At 61.5% G+C, this 22,464-nt stretch overlaps 1 protein-coding gene across 1 annotated transcript; it reads right to left on the minus strand.

Annotated features, from left to right (window-relative positions):
• Window positions 1–120: 120 nt before the first annotated feature.
• On the minus strand, window positions 121–19,635 carry ATP6V1B1 (ATPase H+ transporting V1 subunit B1). Its single transcript, XM_059845543.1, has 14 exons — window positions 19,308–19,635; window positions 11,654–11,709; window positions 10,178–10,276; window positions 8,655–8,748; window positions 6,809–6,886; window positions 6,266–6,405; window positions 5,553–5,654; window positions 5,371–5,468; window positions 4,448–4,571; window positions 2,803–2,953; window positions 1,795–1,877; window positions 1,547–1,651; window positions 492–621; window positions 121–405 (listed from the first exon to the last, which is right to left on the minus strand). Exons 1-14 carry the CDS (start codon window positions 19,405–19,407, stop codon window positions 248–250), a joined length of 1,518 nt encoding a protein of 505 aa, XP_059701526.1. The 5' UTR covers window positions 19,408–19,635; the 3' UTR covers window positions 121–247.
• Window positions 19,636–22,464: the final 2,829 nt, after the last annotated feature.

Here is a 22,464-nt window from a genome sequence, read left to right on the forward strand (position 1 = left end):
CACAGAATTATGGGGTTTTGGGGAGCTGCAGCTCGGAGTGGGGTCAGGAGCCGCCACTCCGGGGCTTCCCATGGGTGGGAATTCCATGGCCACGGAAGGAAACATCGGAGCACGGAAGGGTTTGGTGACCGCGGTTGTTTATTCACCAATAAAAACCAAGAGATTTTTCCTGATTTTAGGAAAGGGGGATGTGATTGTTGGAAGGGGGATCCAGCCGTAGGAAAGGGGGATTTGTGGGGATTTGGGGTCACAGGGCCGTGCCCTGCTCGGGCGCCTTGGCCTCGCGGGGGTAGAACTCGGCCAGGATGTTTTCGGGGATGCGCTTGAGGAGCTGCTTGGGGAAGATGCGCAGGAGCTGCCAGCCGATGTCCAGCGACTCGAAAATGCTCCGGTTCTCGTAGGGACCTGCGGGCCGAGCGGGGAGGAGGATTTGGGGCTGCTGCAGGGGCTCTCCCGGGTCCCCAACGCCCGGTTTAGGGCCGGAGGCTCACCCTGGGAGATGAAGTGCTTCTCGAACTTGTGCAGGAACTCCAGGTAGAGGAGGTCGTCGGCGGACAGAGCCTCCTCGCCCACCACGGCCTTCATGGCCTGCACGTCCTTCCCGATGGCGTAGCAGGCGTACTGCGGGATCCAGGGATTCCACCCACGGATCGGGATGGGCACGGACCCCACAGCCCGGCCGGTGCCACCAAGGGACACTTGCCACCAGCCTGGGTGGCTCAAAGATCCATCCCAACCTGGCCTTGGGCACTGCCAGGGATCCAGGGGCAGCCATAGCAAATCTGGGAATTCCAGCCCAGCCCCTGCCCACCCTCCCAGCCAGCAATTCCTTGCCAAGATCCCAGCCCAATCTTCCCTTTCCCAGTGGGAGCCATTCCCTGGCTCCTGTCCCTCTGTCCCTTGTCCCCAGTCCCTCTCCAGCTCTCCTGGAGCCCCTTTAGGGACTCTGAGGCTTCCCTGGATTTCTCCCTTCTCCGGGGGAACATTCCCAGCTCTCCCAGCCTGCTTCCAGAATCCTGGAATGGGACCTGAAATCCCATCCCATTCCATCCCCATCCATGTTTAGGGACACGTTCCCCTACCCCAGGTTGCTCCTGTCCAGCCCGGCCTGGACTTCCCAGGGATCTGGAGCAGCCCCAGCATTCCCGTGTGTTGTCACTTTCCCTGAATTTTCCCCACATCCAATAAAGGCAGCTGAAGATTTGGGATTTAGAACATCCCATGGAGCTCAGTGGGATCCAATCCTGAATCATCCCAAAATCAGAGCTCCCCTCTGGAATCCTGTGGCCATTCCTGGGGCTCTGACCTCTTCCCTTCTCCAGGACAACATTCCCAGCTCTCCCAGCCTGGCTCCAGAGCAGCTCCAGCCCTCGGAGCATCTCCAGAACCTCCTCTGGAATTGCTCCAGCAGCTCCACACCCTCCTGAATTTGGGATCTGGGAGCAGGAGCAGCTCCAGGGGTGGGGCCTCACCTGAGCCTCCCCAAACAGGGGGACAGGAGGGCCCCGAAGTGACAAACGCCCCCCGAGTGTCCCCAAGCCCTCACCAGCTGGTTGGACACGTCCCCGTGGTCCTTCCTGGTCATTCCCTCTCCGATGGCTGATTTCATCAGCCGGGACAGGGACGGCAGAACGTTGATGGGGGGGTAAATCTGCAGGGTGGGAGCGACCCCAATGTCCAGCCAGCCCTGGGGGACCCCACCCCTACCCCTGGCACCCCCATCCCGGCATTCCCGGGTGGTTTCCAGCCCTGGTGGGTGCTGGATCCACCCCTGGCAGGGGTTTGGGAATGAACCTGGCGGTTGTGGAGCTGCCGGTCCACGTAGATCTGGCCCTCGGTGATGAAGCCCGTCAGGTCCGGGATGGGGTGGGTGATGTCTGGGGTGGGGGGACAAAGGGGTTGTGAGACCCCAAAGCGGGGCTGGCAGCTCAGCTGGACATGGGACACTGCTGTGTGACATCTGTGGGGTCACCGGGGCAGCACAGCCCCCACTGGGGTCAGCAGGAGGGGTCTCGGTGTTACCCCCTTGTCCTGGAGCTGGGGACCCCAAATGGGAGGGGATGGGGTGGCTTGGGATGGCACAGAGAGGTTTTGGTGTCACCTCCTTGTCCTGGAGTGACCCCAAATGGGAGGGGATGGGGTGGTTGGGAATGCACGGAGAGGTTTTGGTGTCACCTCCCTGTCCTGAAGCCACAGACCCCAAATGGGAGGGGACAGGATTGGTTGGGATGGCAGGGAGAGGTTTTGGTGTCACCTTCCTGTCCTGAAGCCACAGACCCCAAATGGGAGGAGACGGGATTGGTTGGGATGGCATGGAGAGGTTTGGGTGTCACCTCCTTGTCCTGGAGTGACCCCAAATGCGAGGGGACGGGGGTAGTTTGGATGGCACAGAGGGGTCTCAGTGTCACCCCCTTGTCCTGAAGCTGGGGACCCCAAATGGGAGGGGATGGGGTGGCTTGGATGGCACGGAGAGGTTTTGGTGTCACCTCCCTGTCCTGGAATGACCCCAAATGGGAGGGGATGGGGTGGCTTGGATGGCACAGAGGGGTTTTGGTGTCACCCCCTTGTCCTGAAGCCAAGGACCCCAAACAGGAGGTGTTGAAGGGTTGCTGGGAACACGGGGAACTCTCAGACCCGAAATCACCCCAGCAGCCTCACCACCCCAGGAGCTCCCAAACCCGGGTAAAACCAGCGCAATTTGGGATTTCCCAACCCTGTGATTTCCCAGAGTGGGGAAATCCCGATCTCCCATGATGTTCCCGCCCTCTCCCGGTATTCCCGGCCCCGCCGTGTCCCGCTGACCGTCGTTGGGCATGGTGAGGATGGGGATCTGGGTGATGGAGCCGTTCCTGCCCTCCACGCGCCCGGCGCGCTCGTAGATGGTGGCCAGGTCCGTGTACATGTAGCCGGGGAAGCCGCGGCGGCCCGGGACCTCCTCCCTGGCTGCTGACACCTGCGGGCTTGGGGGGGTCAGAGCACCCCAAATACTCCCAAAACCACGGGAGGCACGAGGGACGTGAGTGTCCTGATCTTCCCAGGTGTGCTAAGTGCCCCAAACACCCCAAAAAACTCAAGAAGCTTGGGAACCCCAGGTGTGCTGGGAATTCTGAGCACTCCAGACACCCCAAAAACCCCAAACACCTCAAAACCCCTAAAAACCGTGGGAACTCCAGATGTTCTTGTCAACCTGATCACCCCAAACCTCCCAAGGACCCTGGTAACCCCAGATGTCGTGACCCTGAGGACCCCTGGTACCCCAAAGACCCCAAAAACCACGGGAGGCACAAGGGTCACAAGTGTCCTGAGAAGCCCAGACCACCCCAAAACCCCCAAGTGGGCTGGGGGTCCCAAACACCCCAAAAAACTCAAGAACCTTGGAAACTCCAGGTGTCCTGAGGATCCTGAGCACCCCAAACACCCCAAGAAGCCTGGGAACGCCAGGTGTGTTGGGAATTCTGCGCACTCCAGACACCCCAAAAACCCCAAGAAGCCTGGGAGCCCCAGGTGTGCTGGGTGCCCCAAGCACCCCAGACACCCCAAACACTTCAAAACCCCCAAAGCCCCAAAACCCACAGGAATCCCAGCTGTCCATGTCACCCTGAGCAGCACAAAGTCCCCAAGAACCCTGGGCTGTCCTTGTCACCTTGAGCACCCCAGGTACCCCAAGGACCTTGGCTGCCCTTGTCACCCTGAGCACCCCAAACTCTCCATGGACCTTGGAACCTCCAGCTGTCCTTGTCACCCTGAGCACCCCAGGTACCCCAAGAACCCTGTCACTCCCAGATGTCCTGAGCACCCCAAACTCCCCAAGGACTCTGGGCTGTCCTTGTCACCCCAAATCCCCCAAGAACCCCAAACACCTCCAGCTGTCCTTGTCACCCTGGGCACCCCAAACTCCCCAAGGACTCTGGGCTGTCCTTGTCACCCCAAACTCCCCAAGGATCCTGGGATCCCCAGCTGTCCTTGTCACCCTGGGCACCCCAAGCTCCCCAAGGACCCTGGGTTGTCCTTGTCACCACAAAATCCCCAAGGACCCTGGGCTGTCCTTGTCGCCCTGAGCACCCCAAACTCTCCAAGGACCCTGGGTTGTCCTTGTCACCACAAAATCCGCAAGGACCCTGGGATCCCCAGCTGTCCTTGTCACCCTGAGCACCCCAAACTCCCCAAGGACCCTGGGCTGTCCTTGTCACCCCAAATCCCCCAAGAACCCCAAACACCTCCAGCTGTCCTTGTCACCCTGGGCACCCCAAACTCCCCAAGGACTCTGGGCTGTCCTTGTCACCCCAAACTCCCCAAGGATCCTGGGATCCCCAGCTGTCCTTGTCACCCTGGGCACCCCAAGCTCCCCAAGGACCCTGGGTTGTCCTTGTCACCACAAAATCCCCAAGGACCCTGGGCTGTCCTTGTCACCCTGGGCTCTCAAAGCCCGCGGCCACCCTGCGCTGACCTCGCGGAGGGCCTCGGCGTAGGAGCTCATGTCAGTCAGGATGACCAGCACGTGCTTCTCGCACTGGTACGCCAGGAACTCGGCCGTGGTCAGCGCCAGCCGCGGCGTGATGATCCTCTCGATCCTGTGGGGCACCCCCAATTAGCACCATCTGGCTAATTAACCCCTCCAGGGCGGGTTGGGGGTGCCAGGAGGGCGTGCAGAGGAGCCCAGCCTGGTGTGGGGTGGGGTTCCCCCAGCGCGGGGGGAATCCTGGAGTTTTGGGGTCCCCACGCAGGGTGGGGCACTGGGGGACCCCAGGGGGAGTCAGGAGAGCAACCCTAAAGTGATCCAGGCAGGATTGGGGGGTTCTGGTGGGAGAGAGGGACAGGGAGGAGAGGGAGGAAAGGGAAATGGGAAAGAGGGAACTGAAGAGAGGGAGAGGAAAAGGAAGGGAGAGGGAGAGGAGAGATGGAGAAGGAAAATGGAGGAGAAAAGGAAGAGGAAAAGGAGGGAGAAGAGGAAGAGGAAGAGGAAGAGGAAGAGGAAGAGGAAGAGGAAGAGGAAGAGGAAGAGGAAGAGGAAGAGGAAGAGGAAAAAGGATAAAGGATGAAGAGGGAGAAGGGAAAGAAGGAAAAGGAGAAGGGGAGACGGAGAAAGGAAAAGTAGAAGGAAGAGAAAGAAGAAGAAAGGAAGGAGAAGGAGGAAGAGAGAGAAGGAAAAGAGGGAGAAGGAGAAAGAAGAAGGAGAAAGGAAAAGAAAAAGGAAGGAGAAGATAAGAGAGGAGGGAGAAGGGAAAAGGAGATGGGAAAAGGAGAAGGAGGAAGAGAAAGGAGGAGAAAGAAAGAGAAAAAGGAGGAGGAGGAGGGAGAAGGAAGAATGAGGAGACGAAAGGAGGAGGGAGAAGGGGAGGAAGAGGAGGAGGAGGCAGGGCTGCGCCTCACGTGGGGTCGTTGGCCAGGTTGAGGAAGAGGCAGACGTTCTCCATGGAGCCATTCTGCTCGAAGTCTGACTTGAAGAACCGCGCGGTCTCCATGTTCACCTGCGGGACACGCGGTCAGTGGGTGGGGACACGGGGACACGGGGACACGGCGGTTCTGGGGTCACCTGGGGTGTCCTGACTCACCCCCATGGCCGCAAAGACGATGGCGAAATTGTCCTCGTGGAAATCCACCACATCCTTGGATTTCTTCACCAGCCCGGCCTGGCGGCAGATCTGCGCCGCGATCTGAGGGAGGGGACAGGGACAGGGGTGGCAGCAGGGACACCCCGGAGCGGCCATGGTCCCTGTGGGACCGGGACTTGGCCCCACGGGTCGGGGGCCAGCAGGGTGTCCCCTCCTCGCTGTGTCCTGCCTTGCCCGTGGTCACTCCTGGCTGGTCAGGGATGGTTCCCGTCTCATCCCACCCCATGGATCCTATCCCATGCCATCCCAATCCCCTCCTATCCCATGGATCCCATCCCATGCCATCCCATGAATCCCATCCAATCCCATCCCAATACCATCCCATGCCATGGATTCCATCCCATCCTATCCCATCCCATGGGTCCCAGCCCATCCCATCCCATCCCATCCCGTCCTGTCCCAATCCCAATCCCATCCCCCTCTGGAATTTCCAGCCCCTCCTGCTGTCCCACACTCATGGGGACACGAGAAGGGTCTGGAGCCCCCCAATCCCTGGATTTAGGGACCCTAAACCAGCCCAGATCCTCCCGCACAGCGCACGGCGATCGCCGTGCCAACGGGGAAACTGAGGCACAATCTGACGGCAGCTTCCTGACTCCAGGAGGGGGATCCGACCTTCCCAACCCCTGCATCCTCCTCTCCCGCAATCCCACCTCGTTGTGGGGCAGCCCGGCGGCGGAGAAGATGGGAATTTTCTGTCCGCGGGCGATGCTGTTCATGACGTCGATGGGAGAGATCCCGGTCTGGATCATCTCCTCGGGATAGATCCGCCCGTGGGGGTTGATGGGCTGGCCTGGAGCGGGAAAAGGAGGGGTCATGGAATGGTGGGGTTGGAGGGGGCCTTGAACCCCGCCAGTCCCACCCAGGGACCATTCCCGCTATCCCGGGGTGCTCCAAGCCCTGTCCAGCCTGGCCTGGGACACTTCCAGGGATGGGGGGGAGGAGGATGCAGGGATGGCCCTGGTTGGTGGAAAAATTGGGAAGGAAGTTCTGGAGATGAGCAGGGAGCAGATCTGGGGTGGGACAGGAACCATCCCAGTGCCTGGAGCACCTTGGTGGGGATGGAGGGATGGAGGGATGGATGGAGGGATGGATGTGGTGAAACCATCAGGGCATGGTGACACCATCAGGGCACGCTGTCACCCCCAGTTCCAGGCCATCCCCAAGCCCCTCCCGCATTCCCTCAGAGCTGTCACCGTTGATGTCCAGGAAGTCCTCGGCCATCACCGGGGGGCCGCTGTCGATGGGTTTGGCGGAGCCGTTGAACACTCGGCCTGTGGGGACACAGGGACCGTCCCTGCCTGAGGCCACCAGCCGGGGGTGGCACCTGCTGGTCCCTATCCCGATCCCAGGACACACCTCCCACCCCCAGAGGGGACACAGGGACGGGGGGCTGTGGGGCAGGAAGTGTCACCTGCGGGCTGGGTGACCGCAGCTCCTGTGGCAGGAAGATGCCAGCACGTGGGGACAAGACCCCCATGTCCCTCCCATGTCCCCAGCCACCCCCATTATACCCTGTCCCCCCTGTCCCCATGCCCATGGCCACCCCTGTCACCTCGGGGTCCTGGGTTCCCAGACAGGGGGGTGACAGTGAGACCCCCATACAGGCACAGGGGACAGGACCTTGTCCCCATCACCCCTTCCATGTCCCCAGGCCCCCAGTCACATCCATCACATGTCCCAGTGTCCCCATCATCCTGTCCCCATGTCCCCCATCACCCTGTCCCTGTGTCCCCATGTCCCCATCATCCTGTCCCCGTGTCCCAATGTCCCCCCTCACCCTGTCCCCGTGTCCCAATGTCCCCCATCACCCCTATTACCCTGTCCCTGTGTCCCCATCATCCCCATCACCCTGTCCCTGTGTTCCTGCGTCCCCATCACCCCCACCGCTCCGTCCCCGTGTCCCCATCAGCCCCACCACTCTGTCCCCTTGTCCCCATGTCCCCAGCTACTCCCCTCTCACAGTCCCCAGCTCAGAGGGGTGACACCAACCCCCCCCAAACTGTCCCCAGGGAGGGGACACGGCCTCACCGCTCCCTCTCAGCCTCATCGACCGTCTCGGAGCCGCGGTGGCATCGATCGCGACAAAGCCACGGTTCCCTGACCTCGCCTCCGTGGCTGCCGTCCCCTCCCCGCCCCCCCACTGCCCCCCACGGGACACGGTGGCGGTGCGGGGACACGTCAGCGGTGTCACAGCGCATCAGGGTGATGGCAGCGCCGAGCGCCGAGCACGAAAGGTCAGCGGCCACGGCAGCGGCGACTCCCGGGGGACACCGAGAGCGGCAGGGGGGCGACACCGGGGGGGCTCCCCCGGCCCTGCCCTTTGCGGGACGGGATCGCGGCGGACACGCGGCCCACGCGGGTTGGGGGGGACAGCGCAGGGACAGGGCCACCCCCCGGCCCGACCCCGAGTGACCCCCGGGGGGGGGTTGAGGGGCTCGGGGGACATGAGGGGACAGGGGGAACTCAGAGCTGGATCCCAGCGTGGTTTGGGGGGGGGGGAAGGGACCTTGAATCCCGTCGATGTCACCTCCCTGCCATGGGGACACCTTCCACTGTGCCAGGTCCAGCCTGGCCTGGGACACTGCCAGGGGTGGGGTGACGTTTTCAGCGATGGGGTGACACTTATAGGGATGGGGTGACATCTCCAGGGATGGGGTGACCCTTATAGGGACGGGGTGGCACTAGCGGGGATGCGGTGACACCGCCAGGACAGGGTGACACCTCCAGGGTTGGGGTGACACCGTCAGGGACAGGGTGACATTGCCACGGACAGGGTGACACCGTCAGGGACAGGGTGACACTGCCAGGGACAGGGTGACGCTTTCAGGACCCCGGTGCCACCTCACCTGGAATCCTCTCCCCGCCCACCCCACGCTTTTCCCGGGATCACCGCGCACAGGGGACGCGGGGACGGGTCCCGCCCTGTCCCAGGTGACTGTCACAGCTCGGAGGTGACCCAGGGACGTTCTCAGCCCCAGAACTGAACCCCGAACCCCTCGAACCCCCCCAGATTTCGGTGCCAGCCGCGCCCGGGCTCACCCAGCATGTCCTCGGACACCGGCGTGCGCAGGATGTCCCCCGTGAACTCGCAGGTTGTCGCCTTGGCGTCGATGCCCGATGTGCCCTCAAACACCTGCGGAGCGCCCGGGGAGGGCAATTAACGAGGATTAATTAAAGCTTTGGGGGGCGTGACGTGACCCGCGCTCACCCCAACCGTCCCAGGAGGGGACATAAAAGAGGGGACAAGGTTTGGGGTTAAAACCCCCTCTTGAGGGGCTTTGGGGAGATTTTTTTGGGGCGGACCGTGAACGCCGCCCCCGCGGGAAAAGCTTTTTGATCCGGATAATATTTGACATCGTTTGCGTTAATTAACCCCCGGCTCGCCGCTTTAATTAGAGCCGGGTGGCCCCTGGGAGCAGGGGGATCTGGGGACGGTGACAGGTGACACTCGGAGCCCCCCAGGTGGGTGCGGGGGCTGCGGGTCACCCCCAACAACGCTGAGGCTGCAAAAATCGCCTTCTTTTCCCTTTTTTCCCTTCCTTTTATCCTTTTCCCCCCCTGCCCGAGCCTGACTCCCTAATGGGATTAAAAGGGCATCCCCGAGGCACAGGTGGCATCAGAGCGGAGATTTTGGGGCAGCCGCGCCCCCCCGGGCCCCCGCGGGGCGATCTGGGGGGGATCCGGGCTAATCAGGAGGGATTTGACCCCAAACAGCCCCGGGGTTGGTGGCTTTGGGGACACGCCAGCGGTCCCTGCTGTCACAGGGCTGATGGTTTTGGGGACACCCCAGCCAGGGCTGGTGGCTTTGGGGACACCCCGGCAGCCACTGCAGTCCCAGGGCTGGTGGCTTTGGGACACACCCCAGCCAAGGCTGATGGCTTTGGGGACCATGGCCTGGCTGTCCCACGGCTGGTGGCTTTGAGGGGTGGTGGCAACGCGGTCCTGGGATGGAGGAGAGGGGGTCAGTGTGGGGTTGTGGGATGAAGGGTGGGGACACGGCCTGTCCCAGGACACCCCTGTCCATCCCAGGACATCACTATCAGTCCCAGGACACTGTCCCCTGTTCCAGGTCACCCTTGACTATCCCAGGACATCCCTGGCCATCCCAGGACACTGTCCCCTGTCCCAGGACACTGTCCATCACAGGACCCTTCTATCTGTCCAAGGACACTGTCACCTGTCCCACGACACTGGCCATCCCAGGACATTGTCACCTGTTCCAGGACACCCCTGACCATCCCACGACATTGTCACCTGTCCCAGGCCAGGACACCAGTCCCACCTCTAAAGAGCACAGGGACACGAGCCCGACAGCCACCACTGGAGGGGGACAGAGCCCTGGGACAGGGACCCGGGACAGGGACATGAGGCAGACCCTGGGACAGGGACCCGGGACAGGGACCCGGGACAGAGGCAGAACGCGGGAACAGAGACAGAGCCTCAGGTCCCGTAGCTCCCGCATGTCGCCGTATGGCGGTGTCGCCGTGTCCCCGTGTGGCGGTGTCGCCGTGTCCCCGCGGTGTCGCCGTGTCCCCGCGGTGTCGCCGTGTCGCCGCGCTCACCTGCACGATGGCCTTGGCGCCCATCACCTCCAGCACCTGCCCGCTGCGGGTGGTGCCGTTGGGCAGGGTGAAGTTCACGATCTCGGCGTACTGGGCGAACTGTGGGGACAGCGACACGGGCAAACGGGGTGGCGGTGTCCCCTCTGTCCCCTCAGCCTGCCCCTGTCAGCCCAGCCCCGCCTGCTCTGCTGGTGCTGCCTCAGTTTCCCTTCCTTTGGTCCTGAAGCCACCAAACTCTGAGTTGGGGACACACCGAGCAGCAAAGGGGTGGCGGGGGGATGGCGCTGCCTGTCCCTGTCGCTGTCCCATCCCGGAGCTGGCCCCGGGCTGTGGCACTGCTCCGTGCCTCAGTTTCCCCGGGGTCGAGGGGATTTTCCACTCCCGAGTTGGTGACAACAAACGCTGTCACAGCCAGAGCCACCAGGCTGCCACCACCTCCAAGGCAGAGGTGCCCCCATGAGGCACGAGTGGCACTCATGGGGACACCGCGGGGGGCACGGAGTGGACTTTGTGTTGAGGGGACACGTCCTGCTCTGGGGACAATGGCCGATGTCGCTGCTGCCCAGCACGGGCAGGGCTCTCCTCCTCCTCCTCCTTTGATTGGGCTGATTAATTAATAAATGGCAGGGCCATGGAAATGCGACATCGGGTGACAAAACCCTCTGGGTGTCACCCAGGTGGCCCCAGCCCAGCCAGGAGAGCGGGACAAGGGACAGGGAGGGTGACAGCAAGGGGACACGGGGGTTGTGGGGTGGCCCCGCTCAGAGCAGGTCCCTGTGGGAGATGGAGCTTGGACAGGGGACAGGGGACAGAGCTGGGAAAGGGGACAGGGACAAGGGACAGAGCTGGGAAAGGGGGCAGGGGATGGGGGACAGAGCTGAGAAAGGGGACAGGGAATGGGGGACAGGGGACAATGGTCAGGGGACAGGAGCCAGAGCTTGGTCAGGGACGCAGGGGACAGGGCACAAGGACACAGGGGACAGGGGCTGAGCTTGGGCAGGGACACTGAACATGGAGGGCAGGGTGCCCGGACCGAGCGCGCACACGTCCCACGGAATGTCCCCAGTGTCCCCCGTGCCGGCATACACGCCACCAGCGCGGGGACATGGGGACACGGGGACACGGGGACACGGGACACGCCACCCGCGCGTGCAGGCGGGGACAGGGCTCTGCTGCCGAGCGCGTCCAGAGGAGGGAGCTCGGACCCCGGAGAGGAGGGGACAGCCCAGGGACAGCCCAGGGGACAGCCCAGGGGACAAGGGACAGGAGGGATGGCACCGGGAAAGGGGACAGCCCAGGGGACAAGAGATAGAGAAGAAGGGACAGGGGACAGCCCAGGGGACAGGAGGGAGGGGACAGAGGACAGGTGACAGGGGACTGGGGACTCATTCCCCCCGCTGCACTCTCAGCACTGGGGTCCCGCCACAGCCCCAGGTGCCACCGCCAAGCTGTCCCCATGTCACCCCAGGGTCCTACCTTGACGTTGTCCAGCACCACCAGTGGCCCGTTGACGCCGCACACTGTCCTGTAGGCTGGGGGAGGGGACAGCGTCAGTGCCCAGAGCCACGGGGCCACCCGGGCAGTGCCACCCCCGCATCCTGTCCCCTCCTGTGTCCCTTTCCCTGTCCCAGTGACACCCCGAGTGACCAGTGGTGGCCCAACTGGACACTCCGTCCTGCAGGAAATGTCACTCAGTGGTGGCTTCCTGCCGCGCCACTCAGGGGTTGTGTCACCTTCTGGAGGTGTCCCCAAGAGCCCGGCGGGGATGTCACCGCTGGGAATGCCACCAGGGCCAGCAGGGAAGTGTCCCCTTGTCCCCTCCCTGTCTCGCCTTGCCCGAGGATCCTGTCTGGTCCGGTGGGATGCGGCGACACTTCCCAAAGACCCCGCGGTGCTGGGGGGACCCTGGTGGCCCTGGGGACACCTCGGGGGTGACATTGGAGGGGGGAAAGGAGGGTGTGATCCCGCGGGGACAACCCTGGGACAGGGAGTGACAAAGGGGGACAGGGGACAAGGGTGACAAACAGGGAGATGAAGCTGGGTAGGATCACAGGGAGAGGCAGCTGATCCCGGGAATTTCGGGATTGGGATGGGATTCCGGAAATAATGGAATTGGGATCGGATTGTGGGAATGCTGGGATTGGGATGGGATCCCGGGATTGGGACGGGATCCCTGGAATTCCGGGACTGGGATGGTGTCCTGTGAACGCCGGGACTGGGACGGGCTCCCGGGAGCGCCGGGCTTTGGGATCGGCTCTGGGGAACGCCAGGATTTGGATCTGCTCCCGGGAACGCCGGGTTTAGGATCAATTCCCGGGAATGCCGGGACTGGGATCGGCCCCCGGCGGGTGCAGGTGCGGGGGAACTGATCCGGCTCTAAGCCGCGCCTTGATCATCCCAGGAAGTGTCAAAGCCCCGAGCGCTGCCCCGGCCCCGCTGACCCCGCCGGGCCCTTTCATGCCCTGCCCCCTCTCTCGCACCGGGCTCTGCCATTCCCACCTGATCCTAATAGGATCGGAGAGGCCGGGCCAGCTGCAGGGCGTCCCGCGGGGATGGGGGTCCCTGATGTCCCCGTGCTGACGGTGGCATTGTCCCCTCGCTGGGACAGCCCCAGGGAGTTCATTCCTGGGGATGGGTCCCGTTTCTCCCGCTGGTCACAGCCCAATCCGGGACACCCCCCGGGGCTCTGTGGGGTCACCCCGGTGGCACAACGGGACCCTCGGTGTCCCCTCCCCTCAGCCAGGGCAGTGCCAGCGATCCCGGACATTCCAGCAATGGGATCATGGAATTCCAGACGGGTTTGGGTTGGGAAGAACCTTAAAGCCAGGAATTCCACCCCTGGCACCTTCCACTTTCCCAGGTGGATCCAAGCCCCAGTGTCCAGCCTGGCCTTGGGCACTGCCAGGGATCCAGGGGCAGCCACAGAAAATCTGGGAATTCCAGCCCAGCCCCTGCCCACCCTCCCAGACAGCAATTCCTTGCCAAGATCCCAGCCCAATCTCCCCTTTCCCAGTGGCAGCCATTCCCTGGCTCCTGTCCCTCTGTCCCTTGTCCCCAGTCCCTCTCCAGCTCTCCTGGAGCCACTTCAGGGACTCTGAGCTTTCCTTGGATTTCTCCCTTCTCCAGGGGAACATTCCCAGCTCTCCCAGCCTGGCTCCAGAGCAGAGGGGCTCCAGCCCTGGGAACAGCTCTGGATTTGCTCCAGCAGCTCCACACCCTCCTGAATTTGGTATCCAGGAGCTGGAGCAGCTCCACAGGTGGGCTCTCACCTGAGCAGAGCCCAGGGACAGAATTCCCACCTTTCCCAACACCTCCTCCTCCCAGGGCTGCCCCCAATCCCTTCCCCTCCGGCCTGGATTTGTGCCCCATCCCAGCTCCTCCCGCCCTTGGCCTTGCTGAGCCCCACGAGGTTCTCCCAGCCCCACTCCAGGAGCTAATTAGCTAATTAGCCTTCTCTGCCCTTCCCCAATTAGGGCCGGCTCCTGCTGCTCGCCCATTCAGGCTCCGGAGGGGCCGGCACACCGGGAGCCCCCTCCCCGCCTTTTGTCCCCTTTATTCCCAAAGTGACCATCCGGCCTTTTATTCCCGTTCCCGCTCCCTCCCAAAGCTCTCCCGCTTCCCTTCCCCCGGCAGGAGTTTCTGGGATTTTTAATTTTCAGCAGCCCCAAAGCCACCCCCGTGGGACAGGGACGTTGGGAGTGTCACTTGTCTCAGAATGGGGGTGTCCAGCACCGTCCCAGTGGCTGCCACCCCCTTGGGGACACTCCTGGTGGCCCTCTGGCCCCACCAGGATGGCTCTTCCCACCGGGAATGTGGGAGCCTCTGGCATCACTGGTGTCACCGGGGGTGACATCGGATCATTGGCCGAGCTCTTGGGTGATATGGAAATCCATCCTTAATCCATCCATCCATCCATCCATCCATCCATCCATCCATCCATCCGCCATCCATCTGTCCGTCTGTCTGTCTGTCCGTCCATCCCGTCTGTCCATGGGCAGACACCTCTGGACACCAGGGAATTCTGGACTGGTTTGCATTGGGAGTGGCCTCAAATCCCACCCGGTTCCATCCAGGGACCCTCCCACCACCTCAGGCTGCTCCAAGCCCGGTGTCCAGCCTGGCCTCCGACACTCCAGGGGTCATTCCAGCCCCTCATCCCTGCTGGATCTGGAATGTTCTGTCGGGACAGAGGGGAAAATAACAACAGCAACGCCACGGGACAGCCTGGAAAGGGATCGGGGTGGGGAGAGAGGAGGAGGAGGAGAAGAAAAAGGAAAAGAAGGAAAAGAAGAAGAACAAGGAGGAAGAGGAGAAATAGAAGAAAGAGATGAGGGAGGAGGAAGAGGTGGAAGAGGTGAAGAAGGGAGAGAAATAGAAGGAGAAGAGGAAGAAAGAGGAGGAGGAGGAGGAGGAAGAGGTGGAGATGAAGGAGGAGAAGAATAAAGAGGAAGAAGAAGAAGAAGAGGAGGAGAAGAAGAAGGAGGAGGAAGAGGAGAAAAAGAAGAAGATGAGGGAGGAGGAAGAGGTGGAAGAGATGAAGAAGGATGAGAAGAAGAAGAAGAAGAAGAAGAAAGAGGAGAAGGGGAAGAGGAGGAGAAGGAAGAGAATAACAAGAAGAAGAGGAGGAAGAGGAAGAAGAGGAGGAAGAGGAAGATGAGAAGAACAAGAAGAGGAGGAGGAAGAAGAGGAGGAGGAAGGCCGAGAAGCGCCGGGCGAGCACCGGAAAGCCCCAGCAGCGATAATGAAGCCGCAGCCGCGGCAGCCGCGGGCTGGGTGGGCTGCGGCCGCCGGCCGGGGGCACGGCCGGGGGGCGGGGGGCGGGGGGAGAGGGGCCGAGGGAAAAGCGAAGTCTTTCAACCTGGCCTTTCCACACCCCCAGCCCCAAATTCACAGCTGCTGTCACATGCGATCTCCGTCAGCGCTGACACTCACGCACTGCTGACCAGCGCGGCCGCCGCGCGGGGGGGACCGCGGCCCCCGGTGACAAAGGGGACCCGACCCGGCTCCACCCGCCGCTAATTGCTCCCGCTCGCCCGCCCTGCCCTCCGCAGCCCCCGCCGCCCCTCCCGGCCCCCCGGCACGTAGGGCTCGGCTGCAAAGTGCGCCGGGGGCTCGCTGCCACCTCCGAGGGGGTCTTGGGGTCGGGGAATGGTTGGGGTGGGAAGGGAGCTTAAGGGTCGTCCTGTTCTGCCGGCTCAGGTGGATCCAAGTCCATCCAACCAGGGGTCCAGGGGCAGCCACAGCAAATCTGGGAATTCCATCCCAGCCTCTCCTCACCCTCCCAGCCAGGGATTCCTTGCCAAAATCCCACTCAAATCTCCCCTTTTCCAGTGGGAAGCCATTCCCCTTTTTTGTCACCTCATCCTCTGGGCTGGGTGTGAGGTGAGTGATGCTCAGCCCCCACCCCAAATTCCAGAGCTGGGAAGGGATGGGGACACCTGGAGCAGAGATGGGAAGCAGGGGGGATAAACAGCCCCCAAATCCCCCAAATCCTCAGTCCCAGAGCAAAGCTGTGGGTGCAGGGCTGCCCCAGCAGGTCCAGAGCTGGTCCTGAGCCACCCTGGGACACAGGGAGGGTCCCCGGTGTCCCCCAGGGCACAGAGGGGGGGACCCCAGCCCTGGCACCCCTCGGCAGGGGCAGGGAGGGGCAGAGGGTGCTGGGCACAAGGCTCTGGATGGGGCTGGATGCATCCCCATCCCTGGCAGTGTCCAAGGGACAGGGACAGGGCTTGGAGCAGCCTGGGACAGTGGGAGGTGTCCCTTGGGGTGGCACTGGGTGGGATTTAAACTCCCTCCCAACCCAAAATCCAGGATTTTATGCCCCCAGGAATGCCCAATTTCCAGAACCCACCCCCCCCTCTCCTCCTCCCAATCCCTCTCAGCCCCGAGCCCACCCTGGGACTTTTCCGACAATCCCTAAGTGACCGCTTCCCCCCCGGCCGGCCCTGGTCGCCTCCTCAACCTGCCCATTGTGCCATGTGTCACTTTGTGCCGCGCTGTCAACCCCGCGGGGCTGGCCCGGGGCTGGCAGGGGCCGTGAAAGGCCCGGCGGGGGGTCACACTCTATGCCACTAATTAGGGCCCGGCGGCCGCGGGTTCCCAGACACACCTGCACGGTCATGTGGGGGCAGCCCCAGAAAAGGCGGCCCCAGCCAAGCGTGAAGCCGGCGAGAAAAAAAAAAGGGGAAAAAAACAAAAAAAAAAGGAGAAAAAAAAGAGGAAAATTGAATCGTCGGGCTCGCTGTGGGTTTTGCTGGTGGAAAAAGAAACAGGGAGGGAGGAGAGGGGAGGGGAGGGATCCTAAAGGATGTGGGACCAGGGGTGGGGGGTGTTGAGGGGCAGTGGGGTCACAGCCCCCCAGGGCGGGGTGGCCGAGGGTTGGGAGTGTCCCTGGATCCTCCTCTGCTGCTGCCCGTGTCCCAAACGGCACCAGGAACCCATCCCAAGGGCACCACGCCGTGCCTGGAGCAGGAGGGGTGTCGGGGATGATGGGGACAGCTGGGATGTGGCAGTGTCACACCAAAATCACCGCTGGGCTGCGGCTGTGCGGACAAATTGGGTGTGCTGCCTCCTGCTCGGTCCATCTGTCCGTCCAAACATGGATCCATCCATCATCCGTCCGTCCATCCATCATCCATCCATCCATCCATCCATCCATCCATCCATCCATCCCTCATCCATCCATCCATCCATCCATCCATCATCCATCCATCATCCATCCATCCATCCATCCATCCATCCATCATCCATCCATCCATCCATCCATCCATCCATCCATCATCCATCCATCCATCCATCCATCCATCCATCCATCCATCCATCCATCCCTCCCTCCATCCATCCATCCATCCATCCATCATCCATCCCTCATCCATCCATCCATCCATCCATCCATCCATCCATCCATCCATCCCTCATCCATCCATCCATCCATCCATCCATCCATCCATCCATCCATCCATCCATCCCTCCCTCCATCCATCCATCCATCCATCCATCATCCATCCCTCATCCATCCATCCCTCATCCATCCATCCCTCATCCATCCATCCATCCATCATCCATCCATCCCTCCATCATCCATCCATCCATCCATCCATCCATCCATCCATCCATCCATCCATCATCCATCCCTCATCCATCCATCCATCATCCATCCATCATCCATCCATCCATCCATCCATCCATCCATCCATCCATCCATCATCCATCCATCATCCATCCATCATCCATCCATCCATCCATCCATCCATCCATCCATCCATCCATCATCCATCCATCATCCATCCATCCATCCATCCATCCATCCCTCATCCATCCATCCATCCATCCCTGCCCATCCCAGTTCTCCCAGTTCTGGGCACTGGGCTGTAGCTGGGGACAGTGACACTACTCTTGTGCCCAGTGCCACACTGCGACCCCAAACTGTGACCCCAAACTGGGAACCTGAACTGGAGCCCTTAACTGGGACTCTAAACTGGGACCTCAAATTGGGACCCCAAACTGGGACGGCAAGTTAGGACTCCAAACTGGGACCCTAAACTGGGACCCTGAACTGGGACCCCAAACTGGAACCCTTAACTGGAACCCTTAACTGGGACCCTGAACTGGGACCCTGAACTGGGACCCCAAACTGGGACCCTAAACTGGAACCCTTAACTGGAACCCTTAACTGGGACCCCAAACTGGGATGGCAAGTTAGGACTCCAAACTGGGACCCTAAACTGGGACCTTAAACCAGGAACATAAACTGGAACCCAGAACTGGGATCCTGAAGTGGGACCCCGAAATGGGACCCCAAGCTGGGACGGCAAGCTAGGATTCCAAACTGGGAACATAAACTGGGATCCTGAACTGGGACCCCGAACTGGGACCCTGAACTGGGACCCCAAACTGGGACCCAAAACTGGGACCCCAAACTGGGACCCCAAACTGGGACCCCGAACTGGGACCCCAAACTGGGGGAACCCCGCACCCCCTTGAGCTCAGGTTCTCACAGCCCCACGCTGCCCCTCCCCCATATTCAGGGTTGTCCCCACCACTCCGAATGTCACCGCCAGGTCTCCCCCCCCAGCCGTGCCACCTCCTCTGTCCTTCCTGCCACCTCCGCTGTCACCTCCCAGAGCATTTTGGGGCGTGGGGACCCGCCTCCAGCTGCCCACCTGGGTGACAGGGACACACCGGGGACAGGACTTTGTCCCCGCCTGGGTGGCGGTGCCGGGCTGGGCACAGGGGGGGACAAACGCGTCCCTCGAGGGGACAAACGCGACCAGCGGGAAGAAATTGGGGCGGTTTTTTCCTGGCAAAGGGACACGCGGGTGACACCCGAGCCAAGGGCTGGCGCTCGGCCAGGTGACACGGGCAGGAGCCACCCGCGGGTGGCCGCTGTTGACAGCAAACACGGCGGGTGGCCGGGCAGGGCCAGCTCGGCTCGGGAGGGACCGGAGCCACCCGGTTGGGGACATCCCAAGGAGGTGGCTTCCGAACAGCCCGGCCCCGGCAGCGAAGGCACAAAGGTCACAACGGACGCCCTTGGTGACAGTGGGGGCTTGGGGACAAGGTGACAGGGGGATAGTCCAGCCCCGTGTGGCGCTGGCACGGTGCCAGGTGTCCCGATGTCGCCGTGGGATGGGGGCACAGTGGGAAGGGCGCCCCGGTTGTCACCACGGCGCCTCACAGGTGTCCCCAGGGTGGGGACACCTTTCCCGGTCCTTGTGGGTGCGGTCCCCAGGAGGGGACACCCTCGCAGCCCCACACTGTCCCCTGTCCCCCCGAGAGACACACGTGGCCCCTGTGCCACCCTGCCTGTCGCAGTGCCACCCAGCCGTTCCCTCCGGAACCAGTGTCACCCGCCCATCCATCCCTGCCTGTCCCGGTGCCACCCAGCCGTCCCTGTCACCCCTGCCTGCCCCAGTGCCACCCACCTGTTCCTGTACCTGCTCCAGTGCCACCCACCTGTCCCTGTACCTGCTCCAGTGCCACCCACGCACTCCTGCCCGATGTCACCCCCTGTCCCTGCCACCACTGCTCGGGGACAGAACGATGTCCCTCCCCTCCCCGGGGCTCCCTCCTCGGTGTCCCCCCGGTGTCCCCCCGGTGTCCCCTCGGTGTCCCCGTGTCCCCCACTCACTCAGCCGGGGGTTGCTGTGGAAGTCGCGGGTCACGGCCAGCCCGTGCTCGCGGGCGGCCGCCAGCTCTGTCGCCGCTGCTGTCACCTTGGTGGCGGCCATGGCCCTGTCCCTGTCCCTGTCCTTGTCGCCGTCACGGTCCCGGTCGCGCCGGGCAGGACACGGCAGCGCCCCGGGTTTTGTAGCCCCGGCCCGGCCCCCGCCGGTCCCGCCCGCGACACCGGCGGCAAAGGTGACACCGACAGCAAAGGTGACACCGGAGACACAGGTGGCACCGGCGACACAGGTGACACCGGAGACACAGGTGGCACCGTGTTGGCTGTAAACAGCGGGAGGGAGCGGCCGGAGGCGGGATCGCGGGAGCCGGGATGGGGGCAGGGAATGGGGATGGGAATGGGAACGGGAATGGGATAGGGATGGGAATGGGATGGGATAGGGATGGGATAGGGATGGGAATGGGATGGGATAGGGATGGGAATGGGAACGGGAATGAGAGCAGGAGTGGGGATGGGAACGGGAATGGGAACGGGAACAGGAATGGGAATGGGAGTGGGAACGGGAATGGGATAGGGATGGGGAATGGGGATGGGAATAGGAGTGGGAACAGGAACAGGAGTGGGAACGGGAACGGGAATGGGAATGGGATAAGGGATAGAGATGGGGTAGAGATAGGGATAAGGGGTATGAGATAGGGAATGGAATAGGGATAAGGGATAGGGATGGGAATAGGGATAGAGAGAGAGGGATAAAGAACAGGGGGATGGATAGGGATAAGGAGTAGGGATAGGAAATGAGGATAGGGATAAGGGATGGGGTAGGGAATAGAGATAAGGGAAAGGATAGGGACAGGGACGGGATAGGGACAGGGACGGGATAGGGACAGGGACGGGATAGGGACAGGGGGGTGAATAGGGATAAGGGGATGCGAAGGGAGACGGATAAAGGACAGGAATAAAGGGTGTGAGATAGGGAAGAGATTGGGATAAGGGATAGGGAGAGGGAGGAGAGGAAGGGGGATAGGGGGTACAGATGGGGATAAGGATAGGGAAAGGGACAGGGATAAGGGATCGGGATGTAGATAAGGGACAGGGATAAGGGAATGGGATAGGGAAAGGGACAGGGATAAGGGAATGGGATGTAGATAAGGGACAGGGATAAGGGATAGGGATGTAGATAAGGGACAGGGATAAGGGATAGGGATGCAGATAAGGGACAGGGATAAGGGATCGGGATGTAGATAAGGGACAGGGATAAGGGAATGGGATAGGGAAAGGGACAGGGATAAGGGAATGGGATAGGGAAAGGGACAGGGATAAGGGATAGGGATGTAGATAAGGGACAGGGATAAGGGATAGGGATGTAGATAAGGGACAGGGATAAGGGAATGGGATAGGGAAAGGGACAGGGATAAGGGAATGGGATAGGGAAAGGGACAGGGATAAGGGAATGGGATGTAGATAAGGGACAGGGATAAGGGATAGGGATGTAGATAAGGGATAGGGATCGGGGTAGGGATGGGGCTGGGGATAAGGGATAGGGATAAGAGAATGGGATATGGGACAGGGATAGGGGTAGGGATAAGGATAAGGGATAGGGAGAGGAATTGGGATATTCCTGCTCCTCAGCAGGGATAATGGATATGAGCTAGGGAATGGGATAAAGGATCAAGGCTAGGGAGAGGGAAAAGGAGAGGGAGAGGGCCGGGGATGAGGGATAGGAATTGGGGATAGGGATAAGGGGTTGGGATGGGGCTAAGGAATAAGAAGGGGGAGAAGGGATTGCGATAGGGAATGGGAATCGGGGTAGGGATAAAGGATAAATGGGATAAAAGACAGGAAAACAGGAAAAATAGGGATAAGGAATAAGGATAGGGAAAAAAGGGGGCGCATGGATCCTCGGGGGCTCTGAGGACACAGCAGAGCGGGCAATGATGGCCTTAGAAATGTCACCCTGCGATGTCACCCACGGGGCCACTGCCACCCGGAGCGGGGGGCTGGGCGGCCCCACAGGCGACGGAGGATGAGGAGGAGGCGGAAGGAGGCAGGACGTGACTTTTATTAGCATTAGAAGCCATAAACCCCCACATTTCCCCTTAAAATTGGACATCTATGGGTTTCCAGTCATCCCACTCTGGAGGAGCCCCTGGCACCGAGTGGGACAAACTGGGGGTGTCCCCAAGCTGTCCCCAACCCCCACGACAGCTCCACTTTGGAGAAAGGAGCTTTGGAGAAGCTGTGGATGGGATTTGGGATTTTTGGTGTCAAACGGGCAAGAGGAGCAGCGCCGGGATTCCCGCGGATCTTTTAGGATCACCGGAGCAGGCAGGAAAACCCCAGGGATATTCCCAAATCCACATTCCCAAATCCAACCCGGGATTTGTTTTGCCCGAAATGTCCCCAAATCGCCTCCGGCCCCGGAGGTTGAGGGGTCTGGGGGTTCCCTTCTCCACCCGATTCCTCCCGGTGAGCCCGGGAATTTTCCGGGTTGGAAAATCCCTAAATCCCCGCCGGAGTGGGGCTGGGAAGAGGGAAAAGCAAAATCCAAGCGAGCCCCGAGTGGGGTTGGGGACAGAATTCCAGGGGTGGGGACATGGCCACTTCCCTGTCCTGGCTCCACCTGGATCGGGAAAAGGCGGGATCGACATAAATTAAAGGATTAAGGGATGAGCGGGAGAAAAATCCCAAGTATCGTTGGAGCAATTCCAGGCGGATTGTGCCAGAACTGGAGGAGAGCGGGACAGGCAGGATTGTCACTTGTCACCTGTCCCTGCCTCAGTTTCCCCGCCCGAGCCGTCCCCTGTAAACGCTCCAAAGGGAGCGGAGCAATAAATAACAATTCCCTAAAAACGGGGGAAAATTAAAAAAATGACCCAAAGTTTCTCATAAAATCTTTTATTTTAAATATTTCCCTGCAAAATCCTGGGAATTCGGGGCCCCGGGGATGCGGGGGGAGCAGCCCGGGGGTGGGCGGGGATGCTCAGTGTTAATGATCAGTATTAATTAATGAATTTATTAATTAATCAACAGCAGCGGGTTTGGGGGTGTGGGGGAGCCCCCAGGGCAGGGCCTGGGTGTAGGGAGGGGGCTCGGGGTGTCCCCCTGGTCCTGTCACAGTCGTGTCCCTGCGGGGCGGGGGGTGGCACTGCGGCGTGGTGACACC

Source organism: Haemorhous mexicanus, chromosome 4, assembly GCF_027477595.1.
Source record: "Haemorhous mexicanus isolate bHaeMex1 chromosome 4, bHaeMex1.pri, whole genome shotgun sequence".
Classification (NCBI taxonomy): Eukaryota; Metazoa; Chordata; class Aves; order Passeriformes; family Fringillidae; genus Haemorhous; species Haemorhous mexicanus.